This window comes from Bombyx mori, chromosome 13 (genome assembly GCF_030269925.1).
Source record: "Bombyx mori chromosome 13, ASM3026992v2".
In the NCBI taxonomy this organism is placed as follows: domain Eukaryota; kingdom Metazoa; phylum Arthropoda; class Insecta; order Lepidoptera; family Bombycidae; genus Bombyx; species Bombyx mori.
The window spans coordinates 4,758,778-4,783,977 of record NC_085119.1 but is presented as its reverse complement, the minus strand read 5'-3'; the positions used below and the strand labels follow the sequence as shown (position 1 = coordinate 4,783,977).

Genomic DNA, 25,200 nt, shown 5'->3' with positions numbered 1-25,200 from the left:
AAAACATAATAAATTTTGATGCAAAGCCGTCCTATCCCTAATTTCACCCATAGATAACAGATGGCCTAGTAAAAATTATTTTTGCGCGTATTATTTTTGCCTACGAAACAGTGCAAAAGTTAATTCAAAACTCATTATCTCCATGTTGACTATGGCAAGACTATGGCCGCATTTGCGCTGATGGCCTCAAATGTACTATATATATAACCTATTCATATCTATTAGAGCTGATTTAAGCGATTGTTGTGTGTGTAATAATAAATAATAATAAATATCTTTTATTTTCGTATTGTTTTAAAATAACTTTTGACTATCTTTAGTGATAACAAATTTAAAACAAACTTCGGTTGGTTACTACTAACAGTGACGTCAATATCAAATCGAGAGAACACGGAAACATTAAATAATAATTAAATATCTTGACGGAGTGTTTATGTCCGGGAGCAAAAACTTAACGACGTTTGACGTCTTTGATTTTAAATAAAGCAATTTTTTTTAAGTTAAATATATATGTATGTACATATACTATGTGAGTCACCGGAACCTATAAAAAAAGTGAACATCGCTCTCTACCTTAATAAATTAGATTGTAAGCTAAGTTGCGTTGGATTAAATCATCTTTACGCTCTGCCCCTGGCATTGCTGAAGTCCATGGGCGACGGTAACAACTCACCATCAGGTGGGCCGTGCACTCGTCTGCCTACAAGGGCAATAAAATATATATTAATATTATATCTATTTAATATAAAATATATATATTGAAAGGCGAAAACAGCTATAACAAGGGAAATTATAAAAAATGCGTTTGTGAACATATTGACGTCATAATAACAGGACATACAATTATAGGCGAGTAACCTTTTTTCCTTACCTATTCGCTGGTATGGAGAGCATGGTATGGAGCTATTATTACAGCTATGCACGGACGGGCAGATGAGCTCACGGGCTCAACCTGAGAGAACTTGCTAACACTAGCCCTAGCAAGAGGAGAGCTTCGCAGAATCTACCACCGGATCGGAATGGCGACCCACTGAGAAGACTCGCCGTAAAACGCAGTTAGCTGTGAGTCAATTAGAGTTATTAGCGCTTGTCCCGCAATCGCATATAACTAGGTATATAGGAAGCGCATAAGCAGTAGTTTTACCTCAAGCACCGGTCACCGTGCTCGTCGAACCCGTCGCTTGCGACGAAGGCCTCGACGAGCGAATAAACTCATAGACACAGCCCACTGAGTGTCTCGCCGGATCTTCTCAGTCGCATTTCCGATCCGGTGGTAGATTCTGCGAAGCACCGCTCTTGCTAGGGCCAGTGCTAGCAACACTCCGGCTTGAGCCCCCTGAGCTCACCTACACGTCAAGGAGAAGCTGAAATAGCATCTCAAAGCTATTAACACAGGTAGGAGAAAAGAAAAAAAGTAAGTTTTTTAAGTAAAAGTAAGTTTTTCGTTTGTATCTGTGGATCTCGTAGGTACCGAGTGGCCGAAACAGCAGCGTTTCAATGAAAAAATAGGAACAAAGTGTGTGCACTAATTCAATTGATAGTAATCGTTGCCGTTTATTGACCCGGCTGTTTCGAACTCTATTAATCATATCGTAATTGTATTCGTCTTATTATATAATTAAATTCGATAAGCTCGTCTCGATAATTAGCACGACAGTCGTTTAGTTTCATATAAATATCAGTCGTCATGTAGCATTAGTTGAGAAAAGATGGAATTCAGTGTCGGATTCAATGAAAACAGTGCGAAAAGTAAGTTTTTTTTTACGTTTCAATAAATTAATGATCTTAATTGCTTCAAGTTTTGTATGGTAAGTAAATTAAATGTATGTTATTTTTTCCTTTATAATTTTAGATCAAGCGTTTCATTGTGGGAATGAGTTGCTCGCTCCGGGCATTTCAATATTGTAGTAATTGTTACGTTATAATAGTCATTGTAAAAAAATCATATTTAAAAAAAATCTAATATTAAAAATAATAATAATAATAATAATTTCATATTTAAAAAAAGAAAAAGACATGCCCGCTGAGTTTCTTGCCAATTCTTCTCAGGACGGATGCTAGTTCTTGTGAATTGGCGGTAATTCTTTTGACGTTCAACAAGTATGTACCTACTTTCATGTTGAATAATGTTTTTTGGATTTTATTTGATTAGTTTTTATGGAACTTGACTCTATTGTTTTTATGGCCTTTGTATACAGTCGAGCGTACAGCTCGCCTGATGGGGAGTGGTTACCGTTGCCCATGGACATCAGCAATGCCAGGGGTACAGTCAACTTCCTACCTGTCGCATAACTGTACCGTGGGTTCTCGTGTTGTATTCTCGGTCGGAGTCAGTATATTTGTTCTTGTGTTTTCTTGGGTTTTTGCGTGTTGTAGACATAATTCTAGCTACTTTTATGACTTAATATTGCATTTTTTATGGGCCTTAAATTTTTTCTGACGTTTGGAATACTCCACAGCCCTCATCGTCACAAACGACTAAGGTGTTATTCATCGATATTTAAATAATGATCACTATCTATTTTTTTTGTTTTAAAATGAATATATAGAAAAATAATATCGTGACAATACAAAAACCTGAAATTGAAACATAAAAGTAATGTTGCTAGCCTATCTAAGCTTAGTTTGAAATTTTTGCTTATAGAATGTCTCTTTAAGTGGTTTTTTCAGACACCTGAAAAAAAAATAGGTTGTAAATAATTTTAGTCACTTGAAATAAGTTTGTTTTTGTTCTTCCAATTTATTTGCCTATGAAATGAGGGCATTCGCATCGTTCGATATGAATAATGCAATGCGATGTAAAAACTAATGACATTTCTGTAAACACCAAATATCACCGCATTCCATCAGTATCTCTTGATTGATAAATTGCTTAATTAACCGATTTCATAAAGAAACATAAATCAAGTTGAATCAAATGGTTAAATTAATTCAGATAGGCATTTCTTTTTAGTTAACAATTGGTCGTATATTCCACAATGTTTTCTTAAACGCATTTTATTAAGCCTCTATTAAATACACTTTATAATGACAATATCATTGATTAAAATTTGAAATTTATGGTACAGTTGAGATTAGAACACATAACTGAAAGAAAAACTAATATACAGTTAGATAGATAATATTATGCAGCTTAAATCTTCATGCTAGGAGTTACTAAGACTACTGTATCTCAAAATCCGTTTTTTTGTCCCCGATCATCTTCGATCAACAATAGTAACTAGATAAAGGGATACGTACAAAATTAAAGCAAAAACTGTCCGCGTGAATATATACTTATATAGCTACATTCGTTTACTAACAAACGGAGAAAAAAGTTTTGAAACACTTTTACGTTCAAACTAATAACAACTATGGCACCTAATAATAAAGTCACAAATCTCTAAAACATTATCTAATACTTACGATCATTCGTCACATAAAACGAGCAAAGCAATAAATTACTCCTGTCACTTACAAATAAAAAGACATATTTTAAACAACTTTTAATGTTAAATCAATCTTAAAGGCAACAAATAAAGTAACTTTTCCCTTAATTGCTCTGAGAACTAACATCGTTTTGCTTTATTTATTTTTGCTTCTTGAAATGCCGATTTCTATTTACTACAGGAGGTAAGGGAGTCGCGCTTAACACTAAAATAATTTATTAATGAATTAAAGTAAAAGTTTAGTTGTTTACTTTTTATGTTTTGGAAATGTATGTGTGTTAGTATCTATACATTACTTATAATTTTATTAGCGTTAGGTTTTTGTGTAATATATATTTTTAAGTTTTCGCGACCAGTGCACATAATAAAACAACGTTTAAACGGTTTCAAGCGTGGTATTTTTATTACAATGTTTCGGCCACGTTTCAGTAGCCGTGAGCACGGAAGGCAAAGATGTCCAGTGTCAATAAGCGGAGATCTTAGCTGGCTTATAAAAGTCATCTCTTGTTTCTATGGCGACAATCGAGATCCATTCTGCACACGTGATTGCTAGGAAAGCTAAAATAAAAAATAGAAAGCTAAGTATCTAATGAGAGTCCAACAAACAGACACAAAAGCAGCATTAACCAATTTTAACCAACTAATTTTGAAGTGCTGCTAACAAATTTTAAAAAATTATTACAACACAAATCTACTCCATGCACTTACTGTTCTGTTAAGCAAAAGTTTGTCCATGTGTTGGCCGAGCCTTGGCCAACATTTGTAGCGGTGGTTAAAAATCGGTAATTTTGTTCAAAATTTAATATTATTTATAAGTTTAAAGCTTACAATATAGTTTATACTTCATGTACTTACCGAATGTAAGATATTCCGGCCGTTAAATTGCTTTTTCGGGCCTTATTTTTGCAACTTTTGAATACACACTGCGGTATTGTGAGACGGGTTGACATTGGCTGTGTTTGAAGTGAACTAAACAAAATAAGAGCTCACATTTCAAGTGCGCTGTTATTTGACGAGACGGATTTTATGCACCGACCCGAAATCTAGTTACTATTGTTGATCGAAGCCGATCATAATTAGTATTTTTGTTGAATACATTAAGCATTCTGGGTTCTGTGTCTATTTGTTCTAATCTTGTATTATTATGAACATTTTCGGTACACGTTACAAAAGAGAAAATTCATAGACAAAAATATATTTTTAATTTGACTAAAAAATAGTTGCATTCTGGTTTTTTTTAAATCATGTCAAATGTTGACATATATTTAATATACTAATATAGTAGTAATCTTCTAGATAGTGATATTTTGTTTGTCAAAAAGATCCTCGTTGAACTCCTCGATTACAACTAGCCCATAGACACAACCCACTGAGTTTCTCACCGAATCTTCTCAGTGGATCGCGATTCCGATCCGGTGGTAGATTCTGTGACGCACTGCTCTTGCTAGGGCCAGTGTTGGCGAACTGTCTCAGGTTGAGTCCGTAAGCTCTCCTACTAGCCAGTGCGTAGCTGGAATAACCGTTTGGCTACCAGTGAATAGGTAGAAAGCCATAAAGTCCAATTCTTTTACAGAAATAGAAAACGTCATCTTTGTTGAGAGAACGGTACGTGTGAACTTCGAGAATGGCCCTTCGATTCCCTTTGAAGACTGTTGGCTCAGAGACCATTGCAGGTAAATTTTCCATGACTAGTTCCTTAAAACGAACAAAAAGATGAGAAATCAGTGCACTTTGCTCAAGATATTTAGCATTTTCGCGTTAAACACCGTCGAGTTTAAGATCTGAGGTTCAACTGTATTAAAGAAATGAGTAATGAAAAATACAGATTCATTAGATTGTTCAATGAGTACTACTTACAGATCGGTTCACTTTTTTGTTTTAATTGTTTTCTTTTATACTAAAACACCACATGAAGCGCAGCGAAGGACGTTTATGGGCTGATGATGGTGATCGTCTCAATTATTGTGGGGAAAATCTATTAAAAAAAAAGTGAATTTCGCTATGAAAGCCTCAGCGCAACTGGAAGATAGAATAAATAAGATTTCAATGTTACATTTATGTAATGTTTGTAGATGTTCACAATGCTATCACGCGAATACGTTCCAGAGAGCTAAACACATTTTAGAACTGCCCGATTCGAAGATACTTACATTACAATTCGATAAGAACAGTCTAACAATTGAATGTGAGTATGTCATGTAACTTTAGTATTATAACTTTGTTATTGCGTAGACGAGGGACTGGGCCGGAAATTGGGTGTTAAATGGTACCTTAGCAGAAGTGAATACCATCACCTATCTTGAAACATAATGTCGTAATTTTGATTAGTTTATTAGTTTATTTTTATAGTTTATTATTATAAGTTGGAACGAACTAAGTGTTTGAAGTTCGAATATTTATTAAAAGAAAAACTTTTACTATAGACAACCAAGGTTGCGATGCATGTTACAATATCTCAATTAATAGTCCTACATATTATTTTATTTACAGCTAATTATATATTGGGTTAACAATTCTGTATTTGGTGTGGAGCGATGTGGTGACAAATATCTCATGATTGTTTCGCGGCAGAAATAGGTAACACGGTTATACCTACCCGTGTCAGAATAAAATATGTGATCCCTAATGGCTCGGTTAATTACTAAGCACCAAGCTCAACGTGATTTACTTGAGATACAAAATTAAATGTAAGCCTAATTTCAGGGGACGATAAGCACACTACAGAATTCAAAGCGGACTTTCTGTCGCAATTCGATTATAAAACTTGGAAAAACAATCGCAGATTGAAGCCTAGATTGTGGCGCGGCTGTAACGTTGCTGATAGAATAGCTAAAGTACACGTTGATGAGTTTCTTGACTCTGACGACAGTTCAAAGGAAGTATTTCAATCGCTTCTTGACTATGGCGTTGCCTTTATAACTGGTGTAAGTTGTAGATATTATTTTAATTGGGCTTTATATCCTTATATTGAAATTGATTTGATTATGTGGTAAATGACGTTCCTTTAATTCCATTGTTTAAATTTTTTAATGTAATATATTTTTAATTTTATCTCAGATGTGTCCCTAATGTTGTCTCAGATGAGAACCACTGCTTTGTGTCTGTCACTGAAACTAATCCTCTTGGTATATGCTCTCCTGGCCCAGAAATGGAAGTATTGCTCCACGCTTCACCGAAGTTGTGCTTTGTAAACAAAATAGTCAGAAATTGACCAGTCTATTGTTACACAACTAAACATAGTATAAAATTCGTTATTTTTTTTATATTCGCAAATACTTTTTTTAAGTTTAAGATGGAGAACATTTATATATAATACGGGGTAATGCGTAGACATATTCTAATTCATAAACAAATGTAATAAATGTAGTCCAACCAAAACGCCTTAAATATAGTCTAGCATTAGACGTGGAACAACGGTTGAACTCTACTTAGATGTGTGAAACAAAGACTTTTTCATCGATATTCTTGTTTTAGATACTATATGTAGCATCCTGATTAACAATATATGTATATTTGTAATAGTGTCAAGTAGATAAATCCTTTTGTTGATGACTATATGCTCCAAAGCAAATACTCTATTACAAAAGCCTGTACAATCTAAACATTAATGCTAAAATAAATTGTACAGATAAATTTTATATTTAACAAAAACATTATATTCTGCCGTATTCAATACAACTATTTCTGCCGTGAAGCAGTAATGCGTTTCGGTTTGAAGGGTGGGGTAGCCGTTGTAACTATACTGAGATCTTAGAACTTATATCTCAAGGTGGGTGGCGCATTTACGTTGTAGATGTCCATGGGTTCCAGTAACCACTTAACATCAGGTGGGCTGTGAGCTCGTCGACCCATCTAAGCAATAAAAAAAAAATTACTAAAAATAATAAATTGTTATTAATTACATAAAACTATCCATAAATGATTTATTGAAGAAGATATCACGCGTCATCCTTCTCGTGTTAGATTAATAACACTACTTCAATCCATTAATCATATTTCATACACATTTAAATCGTTTAACCAGGTGCAACCAAGCGCGGAAGCTACAGAAACAGTGTGCAAAGCTTTAGGAGGAATTCAACACACTATTTTTGGTGCTACGTGGGAATTCACCACAGTTGCTGATCACGCCGACACGGCCTATACCAATCTACCTTTGGCTGCGCACAATGATAATATTTATTGGACTGAAGCGGCTGGGTAAGATAAAAAAAACATAAACGTGGTTGAGGAAATCAAATCTAAGGACTATACACGCCATTACGGATCCTTCTGATCCATTAATGGGGCTTTTAGGTACCACAAGCACTGGTCACCGTCCTCGTCGAACCCGTCGCCTGCGACGAAGGGCTCGACGAGTGAATTAACCCATAGATACAGCCCACTGAGTTTCTCGGCGGATTTTCTCACTGGGTCGCGTTTCCGATCCGGTGGTAGATTATGCGAAGCACTGTTCGTGCTAGGGTCAGTGTTAGCAACACTCCTGGTTTGAGCCCCGTGAGCTCACCTATACGTCAAGGAGAAGCCGAGCATCAGCATAAATAGGAGAAAAAAAAAACAAGGGACTATTTTAGGATTCCGTGTCCAATAGTTGCTAATGGAGTATTTTTATTTTGTCCATATCCTGAGTTTGTTGTAATTCACATCAGATAAACTACGTCTGTTTTAAATGCCATTGCCATTTTGAAATCTACTATAATATTAGTTCCATGAGTATAATCTGACGTAAATTTTAACACAAATCCAATAAAAAAGGGAATCTATAATATCACTCGGAATTACCTTTTAAAATAATTTTAATAAATTGAATTTCAGTTGTGTCAGTTCTTCAAGCTAAATAAAAATTTAATTACTTAGATTTGTTAAATTAATTATCGGCAAGACCGCGATTGTGATATAACACAGCCCGAAATATTTCTTTCCATAACAAATAAGAGACAAAACTTGGCTGTAGACATTCCAGTATTATGTCGTAGTGTCGCTGAAAATCTGTGAATCAATATGATATAATGTCGATTAGGAAGTTTCGGGAACATGCGTACCTCTGGGTTTTATCGATAAAATGTCGATCGCGAACCCGGGTTCGTATTTTGACAAAAGGTACAGCCGTTCAACACGAGCGTCGGTTCAGCCGACCCTTGACATTTTCTTCCAATTTTCTTTTACCTGAAATACCTTATGAAGCCTTTTCGCAATTCTCGAGACTACGCTGTGGAAATGAAAGGTGATATTTTGGTGTAACCACATTTGTAATTGTTTTTTTTTTGTATAAGGGCTGCTGGAAATTTTATCTTTTCAAATAATTGACATGTGAGGGAAGAATATCTTATGAAAGTGCTTATATTGTGGTTTCTTGTGGTACTTAATAGTCTTACTCGCGAAATATTTTGATCGTTAGTGGTTAAGTTACATTACTCAATGCTTCTAACTCAGGAGTCAGTTTCAAGACTCGTGCCACATTTGTACTGCATGCCCAGATTTTTCTCGAAGTCTTTTGTATTATATCTAATAATTTAAATAAAAAGTACTTACGAACTCATGCGTAGCATCAGCTTTTCGGCCGCTAATTTGATTTTAACTGAAATATTACATATAACAATAATACTCTTTGTGTGAATTCGATTTTAAACCTAGCTTTTATATTTCAATTAATCTTAAGTTTACCTGTTTCTAAGGATTCGAGAATGTTATCAACATTAATATTTCGATAACATAAAATAAAACCAAAACCTAAATCTTATTTAATATGAAACACTTTTGACGATTTTAATATACGTATTTTTTATTTACCCTTCGCAGGTAAATGTCACACAATCGTGTCAAATAATACTTTGGTAGTTGCATCAATTGAAAATGAACATGCATTAAACTAATATGAAACAAAACATTTCAGCCTCCAAATCCTTCACTGCATAGAACATACAAACGGTACGGGCGGTGAAACTATTCTTGTTGACGGCTTCTACGGAGCGACTTGTCTGAAGGAAGATCACCCGGAGGATTATGAATTCCTAACAACATACGAGATTGAGGGCGAATATATAGAACGTCGTCATCATTTCACGCATAGCGCACCTGTTATCCAAATCGACAAGAATACTGAAGACATTAAACAAATAAGGTATACCTTTGCCTTTTATCAAAATGGTTAGCGGTGTATCCCGGAAAATGTTAAACCAAGGTGGCGATGGACGCCATGGACCTGGTTTAAGTGGTCAGCGATGTAAAAAGATATCACAATATATGCATAAGATATCGCCACGATGGAATATTTAAATCAAATTTGTATGAAAAAATATAAAAAAAATTATAACAACCCAAAGAGCGGACGGTTTGCGTGGTATGGACATGTGATGCGTAGCCGGGAGATGCATGTGGTTAGGAGATGGAAATGATAGTGCAAGGTAGAGGGGGACCACGACCGAGGAAGACATGGATAGAGTATGTGAATGACGATATGAGAGAGAGAGGAGTGAGTGTTGAGATGATGACTGATAGAAGAGAATGGAATAGAAATATTCGGTGTGCCGACCCCACCTAGTAGGATAAGGTGGAGATAAAGAAGATAACAACCCATTCTTCAGACGTGAACGAATTTCCACCTCGCAGTAGACAGGTGGTACTTATCCGTACCTATAGGCTCACAAGAAACTCCACCAGTAATTTGTGACCGCTTCATGACAGAAACTCACAGACATGTAAAACCGCCTTGCGATTCTCTAAAATTTAAAACAAGAAATCGCATATCACTATAATGTTCACGATTACTTCGCATTAGAAATGTCATTAATCAAGGTCATCCCGACCTTGATTTAGAATTCTATTAACACTAATCATAATTACCCGGCCTCGAGCGAAGTGAAGTGACAACGAAATTTGTTTATAGTTTTGTGTTTTCGGATTTTGATTTTGCAACTAGTCAAAACCCGGGAGTTTCAGTGCATCATAGACTTTGCAATAACATTTTCATAACATTGAACACTTACGATAAAACCAGCAGAAGAAGATATTGTAATCTACTCAATTTCAGGATGAAGCAATAGGAAAAATAGACTTTAGAAAAGCCGCCCAATCGGCTCGTCAATTTTAACAATACATATGTACATTACAGATTCAATGTATACGATAGATCAGCTATGGCATTCAGGAGTGGCAGGGACTGTCGGCTCTACTATCGTTCCTTGAAAAATCTAGCTCGGTATTACGAAAATAAGGAAAACCAATGGATATTCAAATTAGTTCCAGGTAGATAGATATACAACGGTTTTTTTTTTTTGAAGATTTCGATTTTTATTGACGTCAATATTTTTTAACTGATGTTTTTTCCTTTGGCGTTTAAAACTGTAGTCTATGTGTGCTTTCAATTGTGTAATTTAGAAAAAAGAATTCGGTGTATTATGTCAATATTCTTAACACTTAAATCAGCGGGAGCTACCGAAGATTGGTGATAAAGAAAAGCTCTGCTTTCATCTTTTATTTGGCATTGGACTTTTTGGCGGGAACGCAAGGAGTGAAGTTGTGTGATTTGTTTTATTTTGTCTATTTACTGTTTTCTTTAGGTTTAAATGTGTAATAACGGTGGTTAATTAACTATTTAATATCTTTGAAAGGGCAAAAATGTGAGAAAATGAAATAAAGTTGCTGGACGTAACTTCTCGGGATCCTCCAAAAAGTCCACTGAAAAAATTTCAGGAAATGACCACCATTTTACTGAGAATATATTTCATCTCAGTTGATTAATATCTCAGATTAATCATCTGCATTTAATTTCACTCCATATTATAATTTTTCATCAAAATAAGAATATAATTTAAAATAAGACATGACTTAAAGGTCTTAGTTACCAGGTCATAAAATACCATAAAATAAAAATATATTTGGCATTACAGGTCTTGTGATGGTAATAGACAACTTCAGATTGCTTCACGGTAGAAACGGTTTCACTGGAAGGCGGGTGCTGTGCGGTGCGTATGTGTCGCGCTCTGACTGGCTGGACAAAGCTCGGTCGTTAAATCTCATTCAATAACATCATTATGATCATTATGTTGTTAGATTATCCAATAACATCATTATGATCATTATATTGTTAGATTAGTCCTATTTTTGAATATTATATGTAACAAATATGTAACTATAAAAATTATAGCCTTAATAATGTGAATAAAGCTTAAAAATCAATTGGATCTTATTAAATTGTAATAGGGAATATCCTAAATCTGTTAATTACTAAAAAACGCCTGTTTAAATGTTTCTTAAATTCAAAAATTTTAAGTGCATTAGAGTAAATGTAAGAATTAGATTCGTAAGAGACTTAATCGGCATTTTTTTCTTTTAAAATTCGCATATTATAATAATTGAATAATAATTTTAAAGATTGAACTTAAATCAGATAATCGCTCATACTTCTCCCTAATTAGTACATTATGAGACTACGTGCGCCTGTGGGAAAGGGCTTAAGCTTAAAACATTTTGGGAGGCACTCTTAAGGTTTTGAAAGATGATTAAGTGAAGAATATTAATCTCTATGAAGCACAGAGCTGTAGATGCCATTTTTTATACTCTGTCTATCTTTCTTTTTTTTTTTTTGCTTAGATGGGTGGACGAGCTCACAGCCCACCTGGTGTTAAGTGGTTACTGGAGCCCATAGACGTCTACAACGTAAATGCGCCACCCACCTTGAGATATAAGTTCGAAGGTCTCAAGTATAGTTACAACGGCTGCCCCACCCTTCAAACCGAAACGCATTACTGCTTCACGGCAGAAATAAGCAGGGTGGTGGTACCTACCCGCGTGGACTCTCAAGAGGTCCTACCACCAGTAAAAAATAAACATTAAACATATCGTACATTGACCGGCTGCTATTGCATAATGCGTACGGGTCATCACAACAATGAGACACGAGGTCAGTCTCATTCAGCTTTTCGAACAGCAAGGTTGTTCGCCGATATAGGCGGTCGCCCTACCCGTAGTTACGGAACATCTTTGGCTAAGACGTGTCAAAGACTCGAATTTTAAAAATGGTTTTACTAATAATATGGGGTAATTCTATCGATTCCGTCTTGTCGTCAATTTCGAAAAAAAAATTAGTTTAGATGTTTATAATAATTAAAGAAACAGTGATACAATTTTTTTTTCAATTAATTTTCCAGAAATATATCTGCTATGTCAATTTTGTTCGCCTTTAATCACATTTTATGATTCATTTCATTATTTTATATTGACTCTTTATTAGCAAAAGGAATTCCGTTCCAACAAGTGGTCCATAAGGCGCCTCTCTCTTTTTTTACTAATTTTAGTGATAAAATAAAAATGTTTTTTTTATGTAATCAAGTTCATTTTTCAAGCCGAACTACTTACTGGCAGACTACTCGATGTTAAGGCGTTATCTAATCACAAAACGAATAAATTTATTGCATTCGTTTTTTTCTATTACTTTAGTTTTACTTCGGTCACATCGTTTGTAGAGGCCCCGATAACTTAGAGAAGCTGATGGTAGTCGGTCAGGTTCACAGGAGAAGATCACGCGGATGTTCACCTACCCGCTGGTCTGGTCTAGTAAAGACGCTCACTGGCCTACCAATAGGCTATAAATACCGCCAAGGACAGGAAGACGTGGTGAAGCATCGGGCATCGAGTGGTCAACATTTCAAATTAGACACGATCTTCAGCAATTTTTTTTCCTTCCCATGCTGATAGGCTTGAGAGGCAATTTCAGCTTCGCCCTAACATGTAGGTGAGCTCACGGGGCTCAAACCGGAGTGTTGCTGACACTGGCCCTAGCAAGAGCAGTGCTTCGCAGAATCTACTACCGGATCGGAAACGCGACCCACTGAGAAGATTCGGCGAGAAGCTCAATGGGCCACTTCAGTAATGGACAGACCGACTCAGATGAAAAAGAAGAAGTTTAGTTGTATTGTATTCGTTTATTTGTATCTAATATTTGTTCGAAGCACTGAACTATGATGATCGGTGGTGGTGCGGCTCATGAGTTCGATTCCCACATCGGACGAACTTCGAATTCAAATCTAGCTCACATTTTCATCCATTTTACTAATAAAATATGTATACGTGTTCAAAATGACTCACTATAAAGTACACATCAAAATGAAAACCGTAAACTTCATATACTACCAGTACTACCAGTTTTTACTGGTGGTAGGACCTCTTGTGAGTCCGCACGGATAGGTACCACCGCCCTGCCTATTTTTGCCGTGAAGCAGTAATGCGTTTCGGTTTGAAGGGTGGGGCAGCCGTTGTAACTGTACTTGTGACCTTAGAACTTATATCTCAAAGTGGGTGGCGCATTTACGTTGTAGATGTCTATGGGCTCCAGTAACAACTTAACACCAGGTGGCCTGTGAGCTCGTCCAATCATGACAGAAAAAGAAAAAAAAAGTAAATACGCATTTTGCGAGTTTAATTTTATTACATTCTGATTCCCTTTTCGTGTGATTTGATGTTAACTTGAATTCGTGTATTTCCTTAGAAAAATGAATACCTGTCTGTTTGCTTCGGAGACTGACATAGGCGCTTGATATGAATACCAAAAACGTCTTACCCTTTAGATCATAACGGCTCCGTTTTTTTCGTTCCGTTTAAATCAAAACAATTCAAACTTCGACCTTATGTCTTAAGGTGGGAGGCAGCATTCACGTTGCGCTGTCTGCAGACTCTGGGAGCCGCTTAGCACCAGATAGGTCGCGAACTCATTTGCCCGTCAACAATTCTAAAAATAAGTATATTTATGGCAACATATATTTTATCAAAAAATATACTTTTATTTTACCCAAAACAAATAATTTATTTTTTATTCCTTAGATGGATGGACGACCTCACAGCACACCCGGTGTTAAGTAGTTACTGGAGCCCATAGACACCTACAACGTAAATGCGCCACCCACCTTGAGATATAAGTTTTAAGGTCTCAAGTATAGTTGCAACGGTTGCCCCACCCTTCAAACCGAAACGCATTACTGCTTCTCGGCTGAAATAGGCGGTGTGGTGGTACCTATCCGCGCGGATTCACAAGAGGTCCTACCACCAGTAAATGTAAAATATACAAACATGTAAAATATACATTGTACTACATCTTTATTTTTATGCGAAATAAAGCATGTGCCTATATTATTTACATTTCTTGTGGATTCTGAAACAAGATATCGAATAATTATACGAAGGGTATTTAACAGAGAGACCTATCTCACACATTCAACCCCGAACTAAATTGGTTCACTCATGTCAATATTTGCTGTCACTACGCGTCCTATATAAACAACTTGAAGATTTTCCAGTCTAGGGTACTAGAACTGAGATATTTTTGTGTCTGCTTTAACAGGCGATTGTATCCACACAAGTAAATAAAGATTAAATTTACCATCTGAAAGTAAAGCTATGAATAATTTTTCTGGTCTGGTCTGGTCTCTTAAGTATACGACAAAGGTAATAAATGGGCATCTATATATTAATACGTGAAGCAAAAACTTTGTATCCCTTTTTACGAAAATTGCGCGGACGGAGGAGTATGAAATTTTCCACACTTATAGAGAATATATTATATATTATTATAATATATAATAGAATAAGTGCACAATCCTCATATTTTTTAAAAATAATGCATAAAAGATCCATTAATCAATAAAGAAAACATTACACACACTACATACCATGTATTTGACGCACACACGCATGCATACTATTTATTGTCAAACTTTTGTTCCTGACGTCTGTGGTCAAATTGAGAATAGATTAAATATTTTTTGTCTTTGTTAATATTTTTTATAGTGTAGTTTTGACGAAATTTGTGATTATAGTAGTATAAAATACAATCATAATAGTGTACAAACTTACAATTCCAATTAATTATAGTCGAATTTCGACTACTGCGGGACCTCTAGTTTAAATTCAAATAGCTGCCACGAAGCTATGATGCGGTCTTATATGAGAGTAAGACAGCTGAATCAACGCACTCAGATTTCAATCTTATGTTTGACAGTGGATGGAAGAACTCAGATTGGCAGATTTTAAAGACGTCGGCGACGGTTAGATTTCAGCTCGAAGGTAAGACGAATGTAACCTGTAAGAGCTGCTGTGTTTTATATTAAGGCCGTAAAAACAACAATATGAATACTAAAAAAACTTCAGAGGTGTCAAGGGACACCCGGATGGAACGAAGTTCCTTTCGATTAATTAGTGAAGGAATTGTAATTTTTTTTTTAAGTTATAATAATATATTACGGCATTATGAAGAAGAAAAAAACAATACTATGAACTAAATTACTATTGTTGAAACGCCATCTCGAGAAACTCTACTCATTACGCGGACCAATCGGATACGAGCAATGTCACGCGATAAGCGCCTACACGTTGATTGGTCAGAATGACGGATCTAAAAAGTGTCGTGACAACTTTTCGTAAGAATTTTTTCCATCTAGCCCCCTTTCACAACGCGCGATAAGGAACTTCGTTCCAAAAAAATTGACATAAAACTGAACACACAAGAAAATATTGAGGTACAAATTCTTCACCAATTTCCATTACAACAAGCACAATGCCGTACATGAATTAGGCGATGTACCCAAATTGCTACAGCTCTCATCGTAAAGGAAGACGAATGTTGCAAAAAAATAACGAATTTCTGTCGCGAACGAAAAAATTAAGTATGACAAAGTATTCCACTTTGAAATTTTTAATAAAAAGGAAGAAGCTAAATCAAAGGACAGACGGTATGAAAGCGACATTTCGTGCTCTCCTTGTGTTTGAATGGGGTTTGTTATGTCCGTGATTGGACTAATTGCTTCTACCTGATACGACTTGTTTTTAATACTCTTAAATTAGCCCTTTACCAACGAAATAGCCACTTCATTTACATAAAGTTAAAGTCATTTTTATATAAATATTTTACATTGCTATCAATCAAAATGTTCACCTATGGTAACGATGCATCATATCATATCATTAATGTAGTGAGCCGGCTATGCGGCATTGCCACATCGACGAAACCAGTGTTCCATAATTACTCGTATTTTTATCGTATACAAAAGTAGAGAAAACAAAACATTAATTAATAAGCACATTTGAATCTAAAATTCAAAATACAATTCCATTTTTTTTTACATAAAATTCATTTGAATTTAGAAATTTTTGACAGTCACACATAAATTACGTGTCACTAGGCCAGTATGGTCAAATGACCACTTTACAGGTAAAGATTTGCTTGATTTGCATATATTTCTGTGTGTACCTAACGGAATCTTTCAACGCAACTTTCACCAACTTCAAGAAGTCCGATTAACGTCTAAATTTGCACACATATAAAGGTCCGATGACTATGTAATATTTTATTTCAATTTTGGCCCAATCTCTTGACCAGATTAAATTGTGATCAAGTAGTTGGATTACTTAATCTGACATAGGTAACCATTTTGCTTAGTTATACAAAAAAAAATAGATTTCGATCTCATGTCTCTGTGGACACTAATTTAAAACAAGGTGGGCCGGCCATAAAACTAACCAACCCATAAAATTAAAAACTCGAAATGCGATCACATTGATTCATACCAAAAAAAAATATTATTTGTGAAAACATAGACAATGGTTGAACATAAAACCTAACTATTTAAACTTGTTCATGTTAGAAACGAACGTTATATTTTGCAATAAACACGTCATCTTACAAAAGCACGTCCATTAATTATCTTTCACCATAAATAGTTACATTCGATCACATAAAATAAATGTATGTATGTACATACTTATTAAGTGAGATAATTTATCTTTTTCTTGTGTCGTGTTCGGCGAAAAAATGATTTTTCGGTATTACCTACCTATCACAAATCCAAACGTGACTTTTGTGGGTCGGTCAATTATCCATACTATGTGCGTGGGTTTCTATAATACATTGTAGATTTACGAGGTAAAAATATTACAGACGTAGAAAAACGTAACAAGATTTTTGGAACGAAGTTCCTTATGGGACGACGCGGAGGGGTACCCTTACCGGAAAAAAACGTCCGTAACGTAAGATTTTTATTATTTATGTATAGTCTTAGTATGATGGCTATACAGTGTCTAGTGTATAGTCTACGTGATGACGGTTATTATTATTTTTATTTTTTGCTTAAACGTTGTAAAGCGTTTACTAAAGCCTAGAGACATCACGCAGCCATCCGCTTTGAGTCATGAGGTCTCAGTGGGATAGTTATAACGGCTGTGCCATGCTGCAAATCGAAACGCATTAATGCTTCGCAGCTGAAATACCTAGAGTAGTGATACCTATTCATGCGGGCACTGGGTTAATCTTAATTGTCAGCTTCAGCAAGGCTTCATTTGGAGTTAGGCGTTTATCGGCGCCTATTGATATATTACTCTACATATAAGGTCATAATCTCAACGAAAATCCCTTCTCGCAAACTAAAGGCACACAAAAACAACATAATTAGTATTTTCTTCGGTTTTCCCTAATTAGGAATCGTTCGAATCCCGCAGGCGGGTACCAATTTTTCTGATGAAATACGTACTTAACAAATGTTCACGATTGACTTCCACGGTGAAGGAATAACATCGTGTAATAAAAATTCAACCTGCAAAATTGTAATTTGCGTAATCACTAGTGGTAGGGTCTCTTGTGAGTCCACATGGGTAGGTATCACCACCCTGCCTATTTCTGCCGTGAAGCAGTAATGCGTTTCAGTTTTAAGGGTGGGGTGGCCGTTGTAACTATAGTGAGACCTTAGAATTTATACCTCAAGGTGTGTGGTGCATTTACGTTGTAGATGTCTATGGGCTTCAGTAACCACTTAACATCAGGTGGGCTGTGAGCTCGTCCACCCGTCTAAGGAATAAAAAAATAAAATCGCTATAAAAAGAATCTACCGTTATAGGATTTTCACACATTATCCATTGTTTTAATTTAAAGTCTTAACTTTCAAATGAACCTTGTTTCGAAATGGGCAATAAATAGACTGCGTTTTGTAATTGAGCGCCTGTATTTATAAAGGATGTCAGTTGAAGTGTTCGGGCTTCCCGTCGTCCAATCGAGCTGGTATAATTCATGTCATCGCCACGTCGCGCCCTTTTGTCGTTCGGAGCGGGCACGATCTCGTACATCAACGTTATTGGCGTATAAATATTGTAGATTTGCGTAACATTTCATGCCTGCGACGTCATTTCGGTTATCGAAACCGAAAATTTATTAGACATTTATTGTATTTATTGCTTTTAAATTAAGTGCCACCACGAACGTGCCTTCTGTCTGATTGTATTTTATAATAATTCTAAAGATAGATCGAAAAAAAAAACGAATTGAATGTGCTGTCACATTCCGCAAAGAATGCTTTTAGTATGAACTGTATGCAGATTTATATGTTAAGCCTACTGAGTTTCTAAGCGGATCTTCTCAGGGGGTCGCGTTTCCTATCCGGTGGTAGATACTGCGAAGCTCTGCTCTTGCTACGGCTACTGTAAGAAAATTCTTTCAGGTTGTGCCCATGAGCTCGCCTACACGTCCTGGGGTAGCTGGAATGTCCCCCTAAGCTACCAGCGTATAGGTAGCGAAAATATAATTGCATATATATGTGTGTATATGTATACACAGTTCCCTTTGCTCTGTCAATAGGTTTTTTTCACAATTAGTTACTTCCCTGGAAGAGAACTATTTTAATTACAATACGGTATTCAGTACTCTATATCGTGTTAGTATTTATGCTATGTGGCCTGTGATACATCGTGCAAAAAAAAACTTTTGATTGTTTAGATGGGTGGATGAGCTCGCAGCCCTCCTAGTGTTAAGTAGTTACCGGAGCCCATAGACATCTACAACGTATATGCGCTACCCACCTTGAAAAACAAAAAACAAACGAGAAACCAGTTGATCAAAATATTTATAAAAATGTCAGTAAAAATACATAAACGCATAACTGCATAAGTCCCCGGTCGAAGACCTAGAGGTAGACCCAAGATAAGGTGGAGGGACGTAGTGCTGAAGGACAAGAGATAATGCAATGTTGTTGACGAGGATGTCGAAGACAGAGAGAGAGAGAGAGACTGAGAGAGAGAGAGAGAGAGAGAGAGAGAGAGCATAACTGCATAAGTACAACAATACAAACATATTTGAAAACAAATAATTACTAGATATATTATAACAGTGTAGATAGATAGACATTTAATTTTGATTCTACTAAATGGTCAAACGCGCTCACAGCGGCGAATGCTGTGAGATTATTGCCAAAATTCATCGACAACGTAAATGCCGCCAACCAATTCAAAACATGAGGTGGAATTCGCAATTGCATTCCATAGCAGTTATCCTACAAATCAATAACTGTTATGTCAAAATAGGTAGCACACGCTTAAACCTGTGCTTAGAATACCTACACCTTACCACAGGTGTTATACAGTTTACAAATATTCTATGTACATCTCGTCAGTAGTCGTCGTGGCCTAAAGGATAAGACGTCCGGTGCATTCGTATCTAGCGATGCAACAGTGTTCGAATCCCGCCGGCGGGTACCAATTTTTCCAATGAAATACGTACTTAACTAATGTTTACGATTGACTTCCACCGTGAAGGAATAACATCGTGTAATAAAAATGAAACCCACAAAATTATAATTTTCGTAATTACTTGTGGTAGGACCTCTTGTGAGCCTGCACGGGCTCCAGTAACCACTTAGCACCAGGTGGGTTGCGAGCTCGTGCATCCATCTAAGCAAAAAAAAAAAAACATATATTCTATGTACATACTAGGAGACAGTTAGCGTCATAGCTAATTCAATCCTTCCAATGCGTCATCATGAATGAAAATTCCTATGCAAACTGTTAAATTCCTCGCAGATTAAATTAAGCATACCCTTTCTATACGATGATGAAAACGTAATCCTTCGGGGCATTTGTTTGAGAGCTCTTATCCGAGATCAGTGCGATGGGTATGGCGCAGTTCATTGTTTGAGTGAGGTTCGCTCATACCCCATTCCATAAAACGGGGCTTAAACCTATGCATAAGCGACACGTTCAATTTTATTTGACATTGCACTCCATTTAACCTGATTTTGTTGGTACCATTAAGTTTCTCTCTTAAGTTACAAAGATTTAAGTGTTGCTACTTAATAATGAGGTGTCAGACTGGCCGTATGGTTTGCTTTCCTTCTCCACATTGTTCTTGGGTGATCGCGGCGCATTAGAGCTCAAGCCTTGTGCATCCGAGTAAGGTAGACATGGAGTCGAAGACCAAGTGATGCCGGGGCACGATGCGCCACGCTTACGATGCTGTAATGTGCCGAATCAGTCCCATGAGCGTATGGATACCGTACTTACTTGATTTATTGATTTCTCTGAAGCACCAATTTCCGTTTTTCTTTTTTTGTGCTAAAATGGGTGCACCCTTCAAACCGAATCGCAAATAGGCGGGGTGGCGGTACCTACTCGTGCGAGCTCAGAAGAGGTCCTACCGCCAGTTGGCGTCGCTGCCTCCGCGATGCTACATTCGAGGAGGCGGTGGCTGGATTATGCTGTTCCGCTGTCCAAAGCAGAAGGAAATGTGGCTAGCGAACAGCGAGACTAAATATTTGGGAATGAAAATCGACCGGGGTTCATGACGTTTATACAAAACGGTGCATAAGGAGATTCATTCGTGGGCGCTCTTAAAACTGAGTTTCTCCACATCTGGTTGTAGTGGGAATTGGTATTTATGATAATCCCGCAGGATCAAAGGGACTTCTAGAACCTCGCTATGTGCTCGCCGCCCCAAAATAAGCTTGGTGATGTATTTGATCACATCTTTACAATTGAATTATATTTAAAGAACCTAACAATACCTCCTATTTAGAATGAAGAAAAGCTATAAAAATAATCTAATATTATAAGTTCAACATAGATAGAACTGAACTCTAGTTCAGTTAACAAAATTGAAATTTATCTTAACCCTCTGCGGAATATTGTTTTGTGCAACAAAATCTTATATGGAGAAAATTCAATGAGGCAAAAGGCATTTGGTAAAAGTAAATGTATTCGAAAAGATAAAATTTGAGACGAGCTCACTGGTTCGCGATGATTCAAGTGGAGTATCCCGAGGACGTGATTGTAGTAACAAACTGCTCGGCTACAGAGCACAAGCGCTGTGAATTAGATGAAACTGGGTCGTGTGCTCTTAAAACGAATTTATGTCGGGATTTTAGTGTTTAAGGTCTCATTTTAAATTCGTACAAGCAAAACTCCAGATTTAGGGAACATAAAATCCGTTGCACTTTGAATTGAAAATTTAATAGTCTTTATAAATTTCTTTCTTTACTTATTTATCGTTGTTCGAACTTATGTATAACAAAAAGATAAGACAAATTTCAAAGATACAAAATTAAGTTTGGCTCCTAAAATGATGAGAGCGAAAATCTCGCACCAACCGTACCGCAATTTTATTACGTCTACGGAACCCGATAAACCTAACGAGATACTGCGGTCTCATTAAAACAAAAATAAAAATCCGAGAGAATCGAGCCAGAGCAACTTATCATTTTATTCCTCCGGTGAGCCATTGCAATACTAAAATGGAGACTATAAAAAACGAGATTATCTTTCCTGTAATTTTCTATATCTGCAACGTACCGTTTTGCCTCGGGAAACAATAAAACAGTCGTTAGAGACAAAAATAAAGTCACGTTGCGCGGAGCATTAAAGTTGAATAGCACGAGATAATTTGTATGGAAAAGTTTAAGTGCGCTTCTATTCATTCTGCGCTGTGTTATTTAGACGAAACAGACTCTTTGTAAATGTAGCATAAGATAAAAGTTAAGAGTTTAATCTTTTTACGAATGTAGATAAGGTACCCGTTTTTATGCTATCGCCTAAGTCCGGCGCAGAACAAATTGCTTGGAACAACGCCGAATTTACTCTATAAACTCGATCAATAGTCGAAGTCGAAATATATTTAATAATCTCACAAAACTGATGAAAATTCAACCGTAATGACTGACATCTAAAGATTTTTTATTTGTTTATTTTATGTGAATTCTTTTTCATAATGTTTTACTTATGACATTTTTTACTGATAAAAAAAATTGACCAACAGAAGAAAAAAATATACTGGGTGTTAGGAGATCGCTTCCGAAAAAGAAGACTAACGATAGTACTAATGACACCTTTGATGATGGAGTTATTTAGACAAATGTTGTAATTAAGTGTTGGTGCGATCGCGCGAGTCTGCGCCGCGCCCAGGCGTTCGTTGATCCGATCATCAGCTGTTTTTGATTTTGTGTTTCATTGCTGTTTTTTTTGTCTTTTCGATTTAGGTTCCTAACTATTTTGTCTTTGCCCACTTATATGTAGGTTCCTGTAACTGTATTGGTAGGTAGCTGTACAGTGTAAAATGATCACGAGTGCTCTCTATATACTTACATACGCACATAGTAATCCTCATAGTAGCTTATATAGAGATGGCTTACTTTATTAAAAACTTTATTTATTATTTCTAAAAGCTTGTTCATTACGAGTATGAGTTTTCACCACAAACACCGGCCACCGGCCGCTTATGTATTCTAGCAGACTGTTTTATGTTTTATACAAATTTAATGGAATATCTCCTCGTAAAAATATCTCCACTTTGTCAGTTTTGAGCAATATAAACGAATGTGAATTCACGAAATAACAGACGTTATTACTTGCAGTTCGTTAACTTTGTCTCAACTCTGTTGTATGCAGTTTGCTTTTGTAGTAGAAAAGTAATCATAAAAAAAAGATGTGTAGTGTCGTGGGACACCGGATAGCAACGAAGTTCCTTACTATAAAAATATTAATTTTAAGTTATATTCGAGGTATAAAGAAAATAATTATTCGGGTATACATTTTTTTAATATGTTTTTTTTATTGATAAAAAAAAACTACTTTACAAAGTTATCAACTTTATTTTGTTCACAATGATTTATAAAAAATATATAATAAAAATATGTTATTTTTTGTACGTTATTACAAAGTTAAGTCGTACACTGTGTGCATTACTAATAAAAATTTTACGTTACGGACGTTTTTTCCCGGTTAGAGTACCCCTCCGCATTGTCCCATAAGGAACTTCGTTCCAAAAAGAAGAAAAAAAATATTCTAATATTAAGGGCGGCGCGATAAGCAGGGCCTACGGCGGCATCAAGCCTAAGTCCGTCACTAGTACCATTCGGCTCCAGTACTTAAGTGAGCAATACGAAAAACCCATAACAAAGTAAGTCAGCTATCAATACAACAATATACTCTACGTAATGTTCTTGTACGTAAGAAATAAATTGCTTTCATTTTGTTCGAGTGCCGACTTACATGTTTATTCAAAGCTCCTCTCGCATTATTAGTTTTCAGAGACACATCCTTACACGTCCTTACGGATCCATCAGATACAATAACTCTTGCATTAGATACCTTCAGCTCTAACACTAGGAGCAGGTTCAGGGATCCCGGTAGCCGTACTCGTTGAACTCGGCAAAGAGTTCGACATCAACCTAGCCCATGCTGAGTTTCTCGCCGGATCTGCTCAGCCGGTCGCGATGCCGATTCGGTAGTAGATTCATTCGTGAAGCAGCTACTCTTGAGTTGTTAGGTCTTCTTCGGAGGCGCTCGGGTAGCTGTTAGCAAATCCCACTCCTCCTGGCTGAGCCTGCTTGCCCACCTGTCCTGGCGAAACTGGAAAGGCCTTCGGGCCACCAGTAATACTTCAATCATAAAGAAAATGGAAAAAAAATGAGAGAGATACACGCATAAACTGTACAAGTTTTTCATTTAAAATTAATGTTCCACATTGCCTGACTAAGATTTTCTCAATTGGCATACTAAGCATCCTGTTCACGACTGAGAATCCAAACTGGTTATCACGGTGCAGTACTTGGTGTTATTAGCCACCTGACCAACTAAGCGTCTGTCTGTAAGTTCATGCTTATTGCGATTTTAAGCAACGTTCTTCGCTGATCAATAAAGTATTTGTCACATGAGCATAAATTTCGCTGTTTCTATTGTATTAAAAACGGTTTTGTTTAATTGCTTAGAGGGTTGAAAGAGCTCACGGTCTGCAACGGCTACCTCACCCTTCAAACCGTAACTCATTACAACTTCACGGTAGATATAGGCTGGTGGGTGGCACATACTACATAGCTATACGGGCATATTAAACGCCTTGCGACGAAGGGCTTGACGAGCGAATTAACCCACAGACAGAGCCCACTGAGTTTCTCGCCGGATCTTCTTAGTGGGTCACATTTCCGATCCGGTGGTAGATTCTGCGAAGCACTGCTCTTGCTAAGGCCCGTGTTAGCAACACTCCAGCTTGAGCCTCGTGAGCTCACCTACACGTTAGGGTGAAGCTGAAATATCCTCTCAAGGCTATCAGCATAGGTGGGAAAAAAACCTGCCACCGGTAATTACGCAAATTATAATTTTTGCGGGTTTGATTTTCATTACACAATGTTAGTACTTCAATCATGAAAATTGGTCAAGTACGTATTTCATCAGCATAATTGATCCTGTCTGCGGGATTAGAAACCAGCGCAGTTGCATCGCTTGATACGAATTCACCGAACGTCTTATCCTTTACGCCACGATGACTGAAATATACAAATTTAGACAGATTCTCGCCAAAGCCAATGAATGTATATGTGCACAACTCTTTACATTCCTATCGTGTTCGTTCATATTGCCCTCGTCAGTCAATAGCGTGTTCAATTTGTTTATGACGTCATCGAGAACAATCGAATTTGTTCTGGCAACATTGGCGTGTGGTTTATTGGTTCTCGTCTGTTTGAATGTAACTCAT

At 36.5% G+C, this 25,200-nt stretch overlaps 1 protein-coding gene and 1 long non-coding RNA gene across 2 annotated transcripts; one reads left to right on the top strand and one right to left on the bottom strand.

Moving 5' to 3' along the window:
* Positions 1 to 1,632: 1,632 nt before the first annotated feature.
* LOC101743938 (trimethyllysine dioxygenase, mitochondrial) lies at positions 1,633 to 11,606 on the top strand. Its single transcript, XM_004927907.5, has 8 exons — positions 1,633 to 1,749; positions 5,002 to 5,101; positions 5,501 to 5,613; positions 6,132 to 6,352; positions 7,453 to 7,628; positions 9,322 to 9,549; positions 10,540 to 10,673; positions 11,318 to 11,606. The coding sequence occupies exons 1-8, from the start codon at positions 1,710 to 1,712 to the stop codon at positions 11,452 to 11,454; spliced, it is 1,149 nt and encodes a 382-aa protein (XP_004927964.1). The 5' UTR covers positions 1,633 to 1,709; the 3' UTR covers positions 11,455 to 11,606.
* Positions 3,804 to 4,489, bottom strand: LOC134199945 (uncharacterized). The gene is made up of 2 exons (XR_009974640.1): positions 4,284 to 4,489; positions 3,804 to 3,986 (listed from the first exon to the last, which is right to left on the bottom strand). It is a non-coding gene; the product is annotated as an uncharacterized LOC134199945 (long non-coding RNA).
* Positions 11,607 to 25,200: the final 13,594 nt, after the last annotated feature.

Bases quoted from the DNA above. Each gene is read 5' to 3' on its own strand.
- LOC101743938 (XM_004927907.5), top strand. From the start codon at position 1,710: ATGGAATTCAGTGTCGGATTCAATGAAAACAGTGCGAAAA. The intron at 5,102-5,500 runs GTAAATTTTCCA...TAATGTTTGTAG, and splicing joins TGGCTCAGAGACCATTGCAG to ATGTTCACAATGCTATCACG. The intron at 6,353-7,452 runs GTAAGTTGTAGA...TCGTTTAACCAG, and splicing joins GCGTTGCCTTTATAACTGGT to GTGCAACCAAGCGCGGAAGC.